We start from the raw sequence: 17,211 nt of genomic DNA on the forward strand, positions 1-17,211 counted from the left end.
GTCGATACAAGGCCAGTCGGTCTAGGGCGTCCGAAGAGGCGACGTGGGAGACCACGTATGCTTTTCTCGCACGTGATACCGGAGCGCACGTCTGAGACCGGCGGAAATCAGCCAGAACTGGTCGGTGTACTAACGCGCCACCGTAAACGAGGGCTAACTATGACTGTGCAGTTTCTCTCTGTCCCTCCTTTGCGACGGTGGAGCTTGAAAAGCAAACCCGAGCCCTGCGTACCTTTCTCTGTCTTTGTTACGTCGGCAATTAACCGCATAAGTGATGATTCTTCCGAGCCCAGCATGGCATTTCTGCGTATGACTGTTACCCAGCTCAGCCACGAGTATGCCGGGCCGGAGAACTGGGACCTCGACGCACCTTTCACTGCCGCAAAGATTCGGTCCGCAATACACTGGAGTAACAAGAGGAGTGCTACCGGTACGGAAACGACTATCTACAAACTGCTCGGTAACATGAGCAATGCGGTGGCGAGAGAGCTGCTGGGTCACGTAATGAGGCCTAGGAGAAATCGCGGCTATCGCCCTAATGGAAAACAGGAGAGGTCAGGTCCTGCGTGGAGAAATTGGTCGAGAGCATGGTGCTAAAGAGGCTGCAAGCTCATACAGACAAGACGGGACCGATACCGGCCACGATGTACGGCTTTAGACAACACCCAAGCACGGAAGACGTGATGATCAGCTCAGAGAACTGGTTGTGAAGCATGCAATAAAGACAGCACCGCGAGCGATACTGGGCCTAGGCTCGAAAGGGGCGTTCAATAACATGTCGCACGCGAGCGTGCTGGAAAATCTAGGAAGCACGGGTTGCGGCCAGTGTACTTTCGACTGCATCAAAGGCTTCCTTACCAAAAGAACGGCAACAATCAGGATTGGTGAGCAAACGTCACAACCCATGGAGGTCGGGGACAGGGGTAGCCCTCAAGGGTCGGTTCTGTCGCATTTGCTCCAACCTGGCGCTCCTTCCCCTAGCCTCGTTACTCGAGCAGGTAGACGGGGTAACCTACGCATTCTACAGCGATGACATCATGGTGTGGACCAACCGCTCGGGCTCTGACGCATGGATAGAAGGAGTGTTGCAGAGAGCGGCGGAGACCATCCACGGGTACGCCAAGTCCTGCGGCCTGAGCTGCGCCCCGCAGAAGTCGAAGCTGCTCATCATCCAACCGGGCAGGCCAAAGAAGCAGGCACCCCCTAGTGCAACCAATGGTACGCAAATCATACCGACAGTACAGATCCGGATCCTGGGACTCTTACTTAGGGGAGACGGAAAGGCCTCGGCCACCGTTACCAAGATCAAACACTCGACGCAACAGATCGCAACCATGATAGGTAGACTTACGAACCGCAACCACAGACTGAAAGAAGACGACGCCCTGCGGCTAGTGTAGGCGTTCGCTGTGTCCCGCGTAGCGTACTCTGACACGTACCTCCGGCTACCGAAGTCAAATTAGGAAGCGCTGGACGGGGCGATGCGTAAGGCCACCAAGATAGCCATGGGTCTACCAACATACTCGTCAACGAAGAGACTGATGGACATGGGCATCCTGACCACCACGGACGAACTCATCGAAGCAAACTTTTCCAGCCAGAGAGTCCGCCTGAGCAGGGCGGAACACGAAAGAGCCGTCTTACACAAGATTGGATGGAAGGTTGAACCACAGACGGAAGTGGCACCACTCCCCCCGGGATGGCGTGGCTCCATCACAACCAAACCGTTACCACGCAACATGACAGCAGAATAGCACGAAGGCAGGCGCACGGCGTGGGACAGAGCCCTGGCCCGGAAGCTGAAGGAGGACTCCCGGGTCTGGTACGTGGACGCCTCGCTCCTAAAATGCGGAAAAGAGGCTGTGGTAGCCTTAACGTATATCGACGAGCTGAAGACCTGTGCGTGGGTGAAAACTACGGATCCGACCGTGGCAGAAGAGGTAGCCATAGCGCGCGCTCTAGCCATGTCGGAGGTCAGCGTGGTGGTTACCGAATCCAAGAAAGCGTACGCAAGCTATCGGAAGGGGATAGTCTCCTCCGCGGCCGCAACTATAATGAAGAAACGTCCCCCAACACTTGGGCGAGTCACCGAGCTCGTGTGGGTCCCGGCTCACTCGCTCCTGGAAGGCAACGTCACCGCCGACCACTGTGCCCGAGAACTAGCCATCCGGGCCGAGGAAGAGCAACCGCACCCAGTCACGAGTTTTAAGGAGATCGTCCGCATATAAAGAGAAAGTAGAACGAGGCTTCCTCAAGCCATACAAGCAGATAAGCATACAGCAGCAGACGATACAGTGCCGCTTAAAGGTACGGTCACTCGCACAGCCAGCGCTTCTGCACAAAATGTACCCGGCAGAACATGAGAACACATGTCCATTCTGCAAGGGAGACGGAACTCTCACGCACATAATTGGGAGTGCGTAAAACTCAAAACACCCCCCTACACCCTTACCCTCTCCCCAACCCCAACCCGATCGAGCGATGGGAGACCTTACTGTCTTGCTCTGACCTCGCCATTCAGCAACAGCTGGTGGCTAGAGTAGAAGAATTACTGGACACGTATGGGTACCGCGAATAGGGAACCACCCCATCTGGTGCCTGCGCGCAGTTGTCTTTATTTGAAGCTCAGTAAAATTTGGCCGAACAATCAATCAGACCCTACGTAACACCATGCTGATTGCATTGTGACGTCCACGGCGAACCGAATGACCCACGCCCACCCGTGGGCGCAGTCAGGGCACTCTTTTAACATATAGACTAACCCTAATTTTTCTTTTCTTTCGTCCTGCCGTCAAGTAACAAGGTTTCCCAAAGCCATCATTTGTGGGCCCGTGTTTTTCTATTAATTAAAAATCATGCACGCCTACATATTCTGACGACGATGGCTGAATTAGAAGCTTTCTCGTGATCTATTCTTAGGTTCGCCAATCCCACGCCGCGAGTATCTGCTACCTGGACCCCTCTAATAGTATATCTACAGCGATGGTCAGTTGTGCACGAAGCTGGTCTAACGTTTCGGTTTGAGTGTACGGCACGAACGGGTGACTGCTTCTTCGTGTTCGCTTCGAACATATCAAAATGTAGCAATAAGATAGACGCCGGCTTCATAACGCGAGGAATCCAGGTTCGGTTCTTGCCCCGGGAACCGTTTTTTTCCTGCACTTTACAGGCGATCATTAATGATCATCGTCAGAGCAAGTTGACTTTCCGGCAGGGCATATTGGCCTACAACAACATCAGTAATAACATTAAAGCTTTGCTTGAATGACCTCCATTTCATGTGGAATGCCTATTTTTAGTGATTTCCGTAAATTTTAACAACCAATAGACCAATTTGGATGCAGATTTATTTCACACAATTGCATTTTGCGCAGCCATTTGAAGGTTTTTTCTCTTCAGTGCCTTTTTTGAAGGCAGGCGAAAAACTCCACATATATTTATTTATTTGGAAACAAATGAATATTTAGTTAAATTTATTTATTTGCCACATATTTTTTTCTGTAAAGTAACGCAGCTTATCTTATCCTTGAAGAGACGAATGTATGAATTAAACCGCCACTCGGCTGAAGGCCCCGTATGCATTAGCATGATTTTTTCTTGTTGCGGTTTTTCTAATAGGTTGCCAAGAAAAATAGTTTGCGCCCCTGTTATGTTTTTCTCTACTGAATCAGTTGTTGTACAAGGTTGTCCTTTTTTCTGTTTTCTTCTAAGCTTCTAATTTCATATTTGTCTGTCAAAGCTTACGGAGGGTAAAGCTATATTTCAGGAGGCGGATTCTAGGCCAACTCCCACATGGGTATGTAACCCGTAAAAAGGAATCCAACTTACCTTTCAGAAAACTCAGCTGGCTCTACGATGCGAGAGGCAACACTCAATCATACAAGGATGTGTGAGGCAGTGAAAAAGGAATCAGTGAGTACCGGAATGTTTATCAATTGGACCGCCACTCCCCATTTGCTAAGGTGCGGCAGGAATTCGGAAGTGAGCCAAAATCAGTCAGACCTTTTGAGGTACAGATGATTACTCATTGACACTTCTTGAGAGAATGAGATCGGGTGCTAATATTATAGCTTACTCGTTTGGTTATTTAGAATGCTTTGGAGGCCCGGGTGATTTCCAGAAAGGAGTGGTAGAAAGGTGAAAGGCACAGAAAAATGACCGCATTGTAAATTGCCAATTCGGAGTATTGTGTGCAGCAATCGTGAATATAACAGGATCGGGTATATCAATGATGGGGGTAGGAAGGTGGTTCCAGTCATTGCTGGTTGTAGGAAAGATGGTGTCGTGACATATGTTAGTACACTTTTCTGGTACGCCTACTTTTTTATGTGGTCATATCGAGACGATATGTACGAGACACGAGAGAAAAGGTTTTGTTTCAAAATGCGGTTCTAGTAGAACGTTTTATGGAATAAGCAGAAGCGACAACATTTTGCGCCCCATGAAAGAGCAGGAAGGTAGAGCGATGTTTTCGTCATTGTTACACGGGCGCATCGGGAATAATTTCGTAAAATAAAGTGTGCTGCTCGATTTTGGACTGCTTCAAGAACGATTATGAATGAAGTTTGAAAGGGGTCCTATATTACGCAAGCGTACTCGAGCTTCAAATGGACTTTCAAATTTACCTCAGCTATGCGCCAAGGTAAATTGCGAGGCCGATAACCAAGCATGCGATTAGCATTGCTAGTGACATAGTCAACGCGCGCCTTTCAGGTTAAGTTGTTCGAGATATGAAGGCCGAGGTATTCGTACATGCTAACAGGCAATAAGGCAGAGTTATTAAGAAAATGAAACTTCAAATATGTTGCTTGCTGCTTCTAGTAACAGGCATCGTTTTGAACTTGTTGATGTTTGCTTTCATCAGACATTTATCGCACCAGTTCAACACGTTAAGATCGTCTTGGCCAATGGATGTGGCTCGGGTTAGTAATCGTATGATATATTCCACTGTTGTACACACAAAGTTAATTGACGAGGCTTGAACGCCATCAGGAAGGTTAATAATGCCGATAAGGGCCCCAGCACCGAGCCTAGCGGAACTCCTGATTTGACTGCACAAGTATCGGAACAGTAATTATTAGGTGTAACGTATTCTGTTCGGTTTGAAATGAAGTCTCTAATGCATCCAACAAAGTGCTCATCAATGTTAAACTCGCTCAGTTACATTCCAAGGACGAAAGAGCCTACACAAGGAAGGTTCATTCATTCTAAAAATGCTCTTGGGGACAGAAGCAGGACTCCCTTATCTGAGAGCCATCTGGACACCTTGGTGTAGTAGTTGGCCACCACCTTCCATGGCTAACCAAATCAACTCTCGGCCCTCGGTCCCCAGCGCCTCTAGAGTACCTGCCCACTGCGGCGGTCAGAACAGCGATACAGCAGATGGTGATAAGAATCCCTGTGTCCAGACAGGCCGCCTTTCGAACTTGACCCTGGCAACGTACAACGCACACACCCTGTTTAACGAGGGAAGCTTAGCTGTAATAAAGCTGTACTATAGTTTTAATGTACTAAAGCTGTACTATAGCTGAACTCTCAGACATTAAGTGGAATATTACAGGGTTAAGAATTAGGAAGGGCAGCAGAAGGCTTTATAGAGCTCACTACCGGGTATATGCTGTGCTAGACTGGACCGGAAGGGAAGAACAACACGCGATGGAATTTTTCGATCCATAGAGAAACAGCAGGAAACGTGGAGGAATTTTTCAGCATCAGCCAGAGAGTCGCGGCTGAGCTGTTCACGCTCAACAAACGATACAAATTAAAGATAGTACAGGCCTGCGCGCAAAGAACCAGCTATGAAAATGAAGGCGTAGAAAGCTTCTGCGAGGACGTCGAATTGCCAATGAAGAAGGCAACAACGCAGTTCGCAATAGTAATGGGAGACTCTTACAGAAAGGTGGGTAAGAAGCATATGAGGGAAGGGTCAGTGGAAAACTTCGGAATAGACAATCGCAACAGTCGAGGAGATACACTGGTAGGATTTGCAGGGATAAATAACCTGAGGTTTAAGAACATTTTCCCTGAAATGGACGAATTGGAAAAGCACATTAAAAAGTCCCGATGGTGTAACCAAAACAGAACTGGACTTATTTCTACGAGACAACCCGGCTACCTTGCGAAAGGTAGAGGAGCTAAGTAAGAGTCGGAGCAGCGATCACAGGATGGTTAGTTGCATAATAACGGTGGATCTCAGAAGAGAGAAAAGGAAATGCTTAAAAACCGAGAGCCCCGCATCAAGTCAGTCAGAGCTACATAGCAAGAGTTTAAAATACCTCTCCAAAACAAATTCTCGCTTCTGAATGAGCAGAACAAGGTCAGCGTAGACAGGCTTAACAGCAACATAACATCGGCCAGCAGCAGCGGAGGGAGAGGCAACATGTAGAGTAGAAACGCGAAAAGTAACTATGCAAACGAAGAAACTAATTGTCAAAGGTAAAGTTTCAAGTATGGCGGATCAGATTGAACATGCCGAGCTGTCGAAACTATTATCATAAGTGAAACAAAAACGTTCCTCGGTATAACTTTGCACTAATCGAGGAAACGCTGCAAATAGCGGGAAGTTTGAAAACAACTAAGAGAAAGCTAGCTATCGGAAAAGACAGGATATGCGCACTCAGAGACGAGGAGGGTGACAAAACGCACAACTTGGGCGAAATAATAGCTGTAGCAGAACGATTCTACACCAGAGTGTATGCAAGCGACATTAAACCAGGGGAAACTACTGAGAGTACACGCTTAGCTTGCGATATCCAACTAGTAACTAAAGACTGTGTAGGAAAGGCACTCAGAGGCGTGAAAATAAACAAAAATCTGCAGGAGACGATGAAAAAACCGTGGAACTTTTGAAGGAGGGAGGAGATATTGTATTGGAGAAGCTTGCTGTTGTATTTTTGGAATGCTTAAGACTGCAAAAGTGCCCATACCATGGAAGAACGCCAATATTATTGTGATTCATCAGAAGGAATATCCCGAGGACCTCACGAATTATAGACTCATTTTTCTAATCTCAGTCGTTTACAAGCTGTTTACCAAATTTATTGTTAGCCACAAAGGTGACAGCTGTGATTGGCAACAACCCAGAGACCCAGCTGCGTTTAGGAAAGGGTACTCAAAAACAATATCACGTCCATGTTGTCAGTCAAGTGATAGAATAATCCGCAGAATACACAAAACCGCTTAACATTCAATTTATGCAACATGAGAAAGCGTTTGACTCTTTACTCACCGCATCCGTGCTAGAAACGCTAAAAGAACAGGGAATAGGGGAGAATTACGTAAGACTTTTAGAAGACTAACAAATGCGTGGGAGGGATAAGCCGCCACAAACAAAGCGATAAATTCCACATCCAAAAGGGAGTAAGAAAAATCGATACCATCTCGCCAAAACCATCCACACTATGTCTGGAGCGGATTTTTGAAAGCTTGACAGGAAAAACATAGGATTAGCCATACTGTGGGAATAATTGAGTCATTTGAGGTTGGCGGACGACATAGTATTGCTGAGTGATCCTGCAAAACACCCGAAAACAATGCTTGAGGAACCACAACCAGAAAGCACGGCCATAGGGCTAAAAGTAAATATGAATAAACCTAAAGCCATGTGGAATAATCCGGTCAATAACGTCCTCTCCAGCTTAGGAGAATAAACGCTGGAAGCAGTAAGAGAATATCACTACCTTGGACCGATGGTCAGTGCTGACCCCAAATACGAGAGAGAGCTCCGGCGCTGAAAAGCTATGGGTGGGGGAGCACTCGGCAAGCACTCCCAAATAATAAATGGTAAGCTCCCTCTGTCACCCAAAAGAAAAAATCTAGAACCAGTGCATGTTACCTATGATGACATATTTTGCGCCTTACTAAACAATTAGAATACAAACGTAGGTCGGCTCAATGAGCCATCGAAAGAATAATGTTATTGGTAACACGCAAGGACTGTAAACTAGCTACCTGGAAGAGAAAAATCTAGACGCATAGTTCAAATACACAAAATGACATGGACATTGGCTGGCCATGTAGTGAGACGAACCGATTTCCGGAGGGCAATTAGGGTAGCAGAGTGCATACCAAGCGATGGGTGTAGAAGAAGAGAAATGACATTAATCCGATAGAATGATGGAATATAGGAATTCGGGGCCAACTATGGACTGGAGGAGCATAGGATAGGAGCAATTGGATGTCAATGTGGAGGCCTTTGTCCTATAGTGGTCCTGAGTAGGATGTTGATGAGGAGGGTGATTATGATACCTCCCGTATTGTGCTGCCAATATGTGCTGGCTCCTACTTTGTCTATTCGCAATGTAGTTCATCAATTTTTTTCAAAAATATTTTCGCACTTTTCTTTCTATATGAGGTTTTTATAGTTTTAGGCGATTCAATATTAGGTCATCGTCCAAAGCGAAAACATTAGGCATGCCCTTAATGGTGGTTTCTGCTCTTTACGTTACAGCGGTGTGTTTTGGCAGAAGAAAGTAATCATCGTGCGCAAATCAAGTCAGTCAAAAAGTGAAAAAAGAATCATTTTTTGAACTGTTCTGGGAAGTTGGCATAAGATTTTTGTACATTTAGATGCCACAGAAAGATCTTACACAGTAAACACCTTTGTCTTTTTTTCCATGCATGCGACGAATACATAATCTAGGCATTATAAAATGTCAGTTTTTCCCGAATATAGAGTATTTTTTGAAAATACCGCTGCTGGAATTTATAGAGTTTGGGGAAAATTTGTATCGCCTTCAGTGTATTTTCAACAGAGCCTCTTCAGCCATTTCTTGTGGCATGATCATGCAATATTTGTTGTAGAGGCAATAATGCAGCCTTATTGGTGAGACAGTGGACATGACACAGACTGTTTTTCTATAGTATGCACGCAAAATATTCTTCAGCGTCAACACACGCAATCCTATCAAAGTTATTCTGAAAATGCTCAAACGTGGCTACATTATTTCGTTCATTATTGACATTCGAAAACTTTTTCTGCTGCGTTTCGATTGTAACAACTTTGCGCAAAATGTTTCCGCAAGGTTACGCTGCAACGAGTAGAAAATACGTCAACCTTTTTTTTTTGGCCTAACTAGTGAGAACTAATTTATAACTACAAAAAGAACAGCGGTGGCACAGCCGCCTGAAAACCGCTCCCGAAACGGGTAAAAGCTGCGGTGTTTCACTTTAATATTTTTCAGGCCTGATGTGCTTGGCCAAACCTTTCGAACGCATTCTTCTCCAGCCAATGCGTTGCTCACCATGTGGCAGCAGTCAACTGTGCCGCCTGGGCTGGACTGCCTCCTGCAAGTTGATTACCTTCACTTCAAGAAAACTAGAGACGACGTGAAACGTACGCAGAAAACTGCTAGCTTTATTTGTACCGGAAATGTAAATTGTTATGTTATTACAGGCCGGAAATTCACCTACATTGAAAATGGGTATAAATAAATGAAACGCCGAACAATATAAATATGTCGTGAGAACCCTCTTCAGGGTGGGCGTCGAAGTACTAGAACAAGTACTCAACTCCAACAACCTTGTTCATGTTAACTTCATTAGATTAACACGGCGCAGAACAGCAATGTGTTCGAGTGTCTAGGACAAGCAATCAGAAATTATAAATAGTAGAGGGGCTCTGTCGTCATAATAAGAGAGGGAGTGTTATACATTCTTGGTGTATTGCGGCCAGATTCTCATTGGGTAGAAAGGCAGATAGGTAGCCCGTAAAGAGGTGCGAGGTTTATAGGTTTCAAGAACTCGTAGCTCTTCTGGCGCATGACGTACGTATTCAGATTCGAATGAAGGTACCGGTACCATTGATTTGATTTGATTGATTGTGGGGTTTAACGCGCCGACGCAACGCAGGCGATGAGGCGCGCCGTAGTGGAGGGCTCCGGATTAATTTTGACCACCTGGGGTTCTTTTTCGGTACCGGTACCATTGCGAAGAGCTTTAGTCGACCTCTGCGGAATACGGCGCTGAGCCAGATCATCTGATATAGATCTGGTATGCCATCACAACCACCGTGTTTGCCGCGACAGAGCTTGGACATAACAGTGGCTGCCTATGTGTATATCACGTGAGAAATATAGGCACATTACCGTACACTTTATTTGCGAATATTTCCTCAATCGTGAAAGAGGAATGAGAAGGTGGAGCACTATATACGGGGTCTATCTTGCATATGTTGGCTGCTCCCCTTAAGGCGCTGAAGCCACAGTTGGCAGTACGGCTGGAGAAAGGAGGTTAGTGCATTGGGAACTGTGGGGGAGATTTAAATTGTTTTCCTGCCAGCAGCGTGGACCGGATATTGGCCGTGCGCATCCATGATGTGTCCCGCTGTCCACCCCATGCGAATTCCAATGCCGTGTGATTGTAAGTCGGGTACCCAACTATTAGCTGAGAATTTACGGATTCAACACCTGAAGCAAGACGTGGGAGTAAGTGCTTATTCCGAAGTTCTGGATGGCAAAATTGGAGGAATGACCGCAAATGTGCCAGATATGATAGGTGTAATATTAAGGGACAAGAAGAGAGCGGAGTGGGTCAGGGAGCAAACTGGTGTTAAAGACATATCAGTAGAAATTAAGAAGAAGAAATGGACGTGGGCAGGGCAGGGACGTGGAAGGCAAGATAACCGCTGGTCATTAAGGGTAACAGAGTGGATCCCTAGAGAAGGCAAGCGTTGCAGGGGGCGCCAGAAAGTTAGATGGGCAGATGAGATCAAGAAGGTTGTGGGGATAAATTGGTCACAGTTGGCACAGGACCGAGGTAATTGGAGAATATGGGAGAGGCCTTTGCCCTGCAGTGGGCGTAGGTAGGCTGGTGATGATGATGATGATGGTGCCAGATTTCTCCTAAAACGCCCTTGACTTCCACCTCTTCCACAAGCCCGTGAGTAATTGATACGTAACGGAATCGAGGTACTTAAACCAGATCAGTAGAGGTCCAGGCTATTGCTGCCGTCGTTGCGTCAGCCACAACGTGCAGGTAAATTTCTGCCTCACCTTCGGCCTTGTCGTCGAGAAGACTGCGACAATACTGCTCTCGAGCTGTTTGATGAGGCTTTCGAATTGGTCAGCTGCGCGAGATGCCACTCGAAGGTAGCTTCTGTCCAGGATAGGGTGCAATACAGTTCGTTTAGCTAGTGGCCTGTTCGGTGATCCCACTAGGTGCGGACTCGTTTTCGAGGAGAATGTTCCCTGTGATGCTGGGTGCACAGACTTGTTGTTTCATAAGGTTATGAAGGGAAGAAAGGGAAACAACTTGAGGCCCAATATCAACTCGCGTAAGGTTATGAAACCCAATAATTCTCCGGATCAGGTCGCAGTTGAACCTATGAAGGCCATTAATATAGGACAGACATAGGTTATACACCGAGAAGCCGTATCTCAAACGTCCATGTGCTACTGCGTGAGCGAGCATGGTGCAACCTTGTTGGTGTTCCAGCCATGTTTATTGGACGACCGGCTGACCTGGTGAAAACTAGAAAGCCAGGTTGCCCTAAGGGGGGCTGTCCATTGTGTCGGGCTGTTAAAACTGCCAACGGGGAGAGCTTGGAGACAAACATTTGCATTATGAGATTCCAATAGAGAGTTTCCACTTGAACGGAAATGATCCGGTCCTCATTCGAGGCACGTCTACTATTGACGCTAAGCATTCCCGTTTTCAGCTGCGATGTCTGGAGTAGAAAGCAGGCCAAGATTATCTCCAGCCAGGAGGTCCAAGCTTGCAGGTTTCAACATCATGGCCTTTTTGAAACTGAAATTGCTGGCATAGCGCCATCCCGCAATATCGTTCGCGCAAAAAGCAAATCGGCTGCCAATGCCTTCCTTCAGAATACTACTTACTTAGTACATCGCGAGATTGAAAATGAGTGTCTCCAAAGATTGATCCTTGAGAGACACCCGTATGAAGATAGTGAGTGGTGGGTTGATGTTTCTGGAATTTCACACTAATCGATTGGTGCAGGAGGAAGTTCCCAAGTTAGACTTGACGTTTCTGTCTAAGGAAGACGAGAGCAAGATTATGAAAAATGCCTGGTGGACTGCCGTTGTAGAATGCTTTATAAATACCTAGTGCGAGGAACCAATTTTTTTTGCTGTATTTGCATTCAATGACACTGCTAAAACGGCCGACCTATATGCTCTCGCAAGCTCTGCGACTGCGAGGTTTTTTTAGGGCCATGCGAAAGGGGGCTGTCTCTGCCTATCGCCATAACTTTCGGGGGACCTTAGGGCCATCCCTTCGCCGGCGGCTTCCCCAGCCGTTGCGGTGGCTCGCGCACGGAGCGAAGATAGTCTGCAACATTGTCTGAGGATTGTCTGCAAAAGTGGCGGGCTCAAAACCACAATGATGGATGGCATCATCGGGGAAATTGACACTGCATCTATGCACCCATTCTACCCTGATGTTTCTTCGTTTCTACAGTGTTACCTGTGAAATTGCAAAAACACGCTCCGTGCAGTGTTGAACTTTGAATGAACACAGGACTCTGTTATTCGCTGTCATGCAGCAAGTGCTCATCGTGATGCGCGCCTTGTAATCATTCATCTCTTTTTCGCCCTTTCTATCCTCCTTTCTGTCCATCCTTGCCTGACCATAACCCTTTTTTAAGGGGAGGCGCGAACCGCTGATCCACATGATCGAGAGGGCATAGACGGGGTTGTTGTGCAAGCGAACCATGCCTTTTTTAAACTTCTACAATTCCGGAAATTGAGTGAGAAATATTATTGCATTTGACGCGCACAATGTATTTTGCGCCGCACAGAGAAGGCTGGCATGCTTCATTTTTCAGAGATCAGCGTAAGAAATGACGCATAAAAAAGTTTTAAGAAAGTTATACCTCCGAGGAAGCGTTTGTTTGATACTTCGCGCATAGTTCCTCTACGGCAGGGAACTGGTTGAAGGACACGCCACCAGTGTTTCAAAACCATGACTTACAACAGCACACCATTAGCGCGCTGTGTAAAGGCTCCACCAGGACCACCAAGCACACATGGCGTCACTTTGAAATAGAACACATGTCCACTGCGATCCAAGTTTGGTGCGTAGGCAATGAGCTGTTTTACAAGACACTTGGCTAGTTATCATTCAGGCTTGTTAGCAGCGGGAGAGCTAGATTTTCTCAGCAGGCGTCTCCACTACCTTCATCGCATCACACAACAGCAAAAGATTGACATCAGCAACGCGGATAAAGGGAAAATAACACCAGTAACGCGCTCGTGGTGCTGCCTGATTTTGAATGATTAGGGTTCCTCAATGCAAGGGCATATGCACCGTACCAAGGGTTGGCTTATGGCGGCCTCAAGCGGATCAAGCAGGCGGTATTGTGGGGGAAAAAGCTCTATTGTAATCCATGCGACTACTCATGTCGTAAAATAGAGAGAGTGAGGGCACAGCTCTAGAGCGCGTCTAGAGCTCCTCTAAACAGCCACAAATAGTCATGAGCACCAAAGTTTTAACAAAAACCTTTGAATGCAGGATGAAACAACGAGGTACGTTTGCGAGGATAAACGAGCCTATTATTTAGAAGCTATACAGTGGGCTTACAAAGGATTGGAATCTAGAGCAGTTGGGTGGACGGGCTGGAGATTTCGAGATACCTTGCAGGCTATGGGAGTAGGTTGGATGATAGTGAGTAGAAGAGCTTCCAGGGACTTCCCACAAGTCTCATAGCTAGTTAACCGATTGCAATAAGTCTGTAACAGAGTTGTGCGCTGGCGAGTTGGTATGGTATCATCTTAAAACAGCGCGAAAAAAACGGAGACGAAGAAAGCAGACAAGACGAGTGCTGACTCGTAACTAGTTTATTTGTGGAATGCGCACAGAATATAAATATTAGCCGCAACAGATTAAACTAGAGAGAATACAGCATTTCACTCGCGCCCACTCCGTCGCCCTTCTACTGCCATAGTGAACAATCGTAAAGCCTTTTTTCTCAGGCACACGTGAAGCTTCACCTACAGATCGCTACCGGGATGATAACCGGCTTGCATAAAAGGGGAACATTAAATTCGATGCCGCACTCACGTTCGGTGGCATGTGCTGGTTAAGAAGGCAAACTCTTTGTCGCTAAGCGCTATCGACGGTTGGCTAACAGGAACGCCTCCCAGTTTCCGAGTGTTAAACGTTCGGATTATCTCTCGGTCTGTCTGCCTGACTTGTGTGGAGAGAATGTATCTTTTAACCCTGCGTAACAGCACCCAGCTCAGAAGTGGTCTGATAGAAGGGAGGAGGTGGTCGCTTTTACAGACCCTTTGTGCTGACCTAGGCAGGCAGTCAAGCGTCGACCACTCGAACCCACGTAGCTCTTTCCGAGGGGAAAGTGAGCCGATAGACTCCGTTTGTCTTGCGGCAACAGCTACGCGGGTCAGAGTGTCGATGCGAGGGCGAGGAAATCTGACGATATCGACACTGACGAACATGACAAAGCCCTTGCGGCGCTGCTGCTGCACACTTTACTAGCTGTTTCTCGTGGAACATTCTTTCCTCTGTGAACCCTCCTGTTCTATTAACGGGTCTGGAAGCTATCTCGGATGATTTCGGCTTACGGGAACACGATAGAGGATATTTGAACATAAATCCTACGAAGTGTTAGGATAACTTTCTAAAAGAAAACAAAGTAGTAAATAATGCGAGATCCCGTTTGATTATCTTATATTTTGCTGTTTTAACAAAAACCTTTGAATGCAGGATGAAACAACGAGGTACGTTTGCGAGGAAAAACGAGCCTATTATTTAGAAGCTATACAGTGGGCTTACAAAGGATTGGAATCTAGAGCAGTTGGGTGGACGGGCTGGAGATTTCGAGATACCTTGCAGGCTATGGGAGTAGGTTGGATGATAGTGAGTACAAGAGCTTCCAGGGACTTCCCACAAGTCTCATAGCTAGTTAACCGATTGCAATAAGTCTGTAACAGAGTTGTGCGCTGGCGAGTTGGTATGGTATCATCTTAAAACAGCGCGAAAAAAACGGAGACGAAGAAAGCAGACAAGACGAGTGCTGACTCGTAACTAGTTTATTTGTGGAATGCGCACAGAATATAAATATTAGCCGCAACAGATTAAACTAGAGAGAATACAGCATTCCACTCGCGCCCACTCCGTCGCCCTTCTACTGCCATAGTGAACAATCGTAAAGCCTTTTTTCTCAGGCACACGTGAAGCTTCACCTACAGATCGCTACCGGGATGATAACCGGCTTGCATAAAAGGGGAACATTAAATTCGATGCCGCACTCACGTTCGGTGGCATGTGCTGGTTAAGAAGGCAAACTCTTTGTCGAGTATTACTATCGACGGTTGGCTAACATGAACGTCTCCCAGTTTCCGAGTGTTAAACGTTCGAATTATATCTCGGTCTGTCTGCCTGACTAGTGCGGAGAGAATGCATCTTTTAACACTGCGTAACAGCAGCCCGCTCAGAAGTGGTCTGATAGCAAAGAGGAGGTGGTCGCTCTTACAGACCCTTTATGCTCACCTAGGCAGGGCAGTCACGCGTCGACCACTCGGACCCACGTAGCTCTTGCCGAGGAGAAAGTGAGCCGATAGACTCCCTTTGTCTTGCGGCAACAGCTACGTGGGTCAGAATGTCGATGCGAGGGCGACGAAAACTGACGACATCGACACTGACGAACGTGACAAAACTGATGAAACAGACCGTAAAGGGTCATCCAATATTGACAATAACCGCAAAACAACCCATACATACTTTCCCCTTAAGCATCCGATGTACGTGTCCATGAAATGCTCATACGTGACCGGGACATTAGAGAGTCGGCTCTGCTTGACTTTGAATTCCAGAAGTATATCTTCTGTGGCAAAAGCAGTTCCTTCTTGGTTATAGTGCTTCATGGGAATTTGCCAGTAGTTTGACGACAATTCAAATAAAAAGAAGTGTATAGCCTAATGAATGCAATTTATTGCGTCGTGTATGCGGGAAAAAGGATTTACTTCTTTATATTTTGGTTGAGCCAACGGGAGTCAAAACAAAAGCGCTCTTACTGTGTTAGCCTTTAAGCAGTTGTTCCGGCGCTTCCCAGTGAATTTAGGACGATCAAATTACGCCATTTTACATCTTTTAGGCTTGCTCATTATCATCCCTGCGCTAAGGAGGTGAAACACGATAAGGCTTTTTCCGGATTAACCTTGCTGCACTAGTTGCGTAGCATGGCGGCTTTGTGGGCGAAATATGTGAGAATCGTTGTTGTAGCGCGAAATCAAACGCACCTGGAGATTGCACATCTAGATCAATAAACGCGCGTGGTTTTTTTGTTTGATAGAGTTTATCTCTTATACCTTCCAATTTGGGAAGCTGAACCGGCCAAGGATTAGTAAACTAATTCATGGCTTGCATCAAAACTGAAGATAACAAATATAAAAAATACGCAGTATAGTGTCTTTGAATCAGGTAAGGCAAGCCATTTCTAATAATTTTATTTGCATTTCATAAATACGAAATACACGGAATATTCTTTTTACCTCAAAGATTATCACGTAAAATCCTTTGGGATGTATCCCAATTAAATGAAGCATTTTAATGGGATACAACCCGTGTTGTCCCTATATATTCTGTTTAGTGCGATAATAAACGACATCACCGAAATATTTTGTGCAATGAGAACCGCGGTTAAGACAACAATATTTTCGTTACATAACCCGAGCAAGCAACAAATGTAATTTGAATCAGAATCAATGCATCATCACAACTTCAAGAGGTTTTTAGTAATTCCGAAACAGATATAGACGTCTGTGAATTAGGGTAATACACTACTTCCCGTCTACAGCATTTGTTTCGCGGCGGTTTCGGTTCTTTTTTCTTTATCCCGAATTATCTTGAAACATTTAAAGTGGGGGGCTCAATTATTCACGTGCCATTTCATGACGATACACAGAATGAACAAGCTTGGCCTTTCCTCAAACGAGCTTCCGCATTAGTTGTCAAGAAACATTCTTGTTGGGTAATTGTCATGTAGATTCTTGCGCTGATGTTTGTTAAAATTGGCGTGATGGCACCACTTACGCTGACTAGATGCGTTATGTGCGTGTATGGTCAGGTTCCGTTAGTCGTTATGTCATCGCCTTGTACCCCGCTCTAATACGTATTTCCCCTTTGTGCGGGTTGGGCTTTGTCTGGTATTACGTGTTTTTATTTGCTGTGATTGTTCTGCATTGCAGCGTATCCTCGAACTTTGCTACCTATACGTATCAATACGCCGGCATCTCA

At 46.2% G+C, this 17,211-nt stretch overlaps 1 protein-coding gene across 1 annotated transcript in view; it reads left to right on the forward strand.

The window, feature by feature from the left end:
* The first annotated feature begins 1,481 nt into the window (after window positions 1–1,481).
* LOC144149749 (uncharacterized) overlaps window positions 1,482–17,211 on the forward strand; it is a 37,366-nt gene continuing 21,636 nt past the window's right edge. Inside the window, exon 1 of the mRNA XM_077681403.1 lies at window positions 1,482–1,604. Coding sequence (XP_077537529.1) covers window positions 1,482–1,604 — 123 coding nt within the window. The remainder of the gene's footprint in view (window positions 1,605–17,211) is intronic.

This window comes from Haemaphysalis longicornis, unplaced genomic scaffold (genome assembly GCF_048455015.1).
Source record: "Haemaphysalis longicornis isolate Haplotype H1 unplaced genomic scaffold, Haemaphysalis longicornis Haplotype H1 scaffold_8, whole genome shotgun sequence".
Classification (NCBI taxonomy): domain Eukaryota; kingdom Metazoa; phylum Arthropoda; class Arachnida; order Ixodida; family Ixodidae; genus Haemaphysalis; species Haemaphysalis longicornis.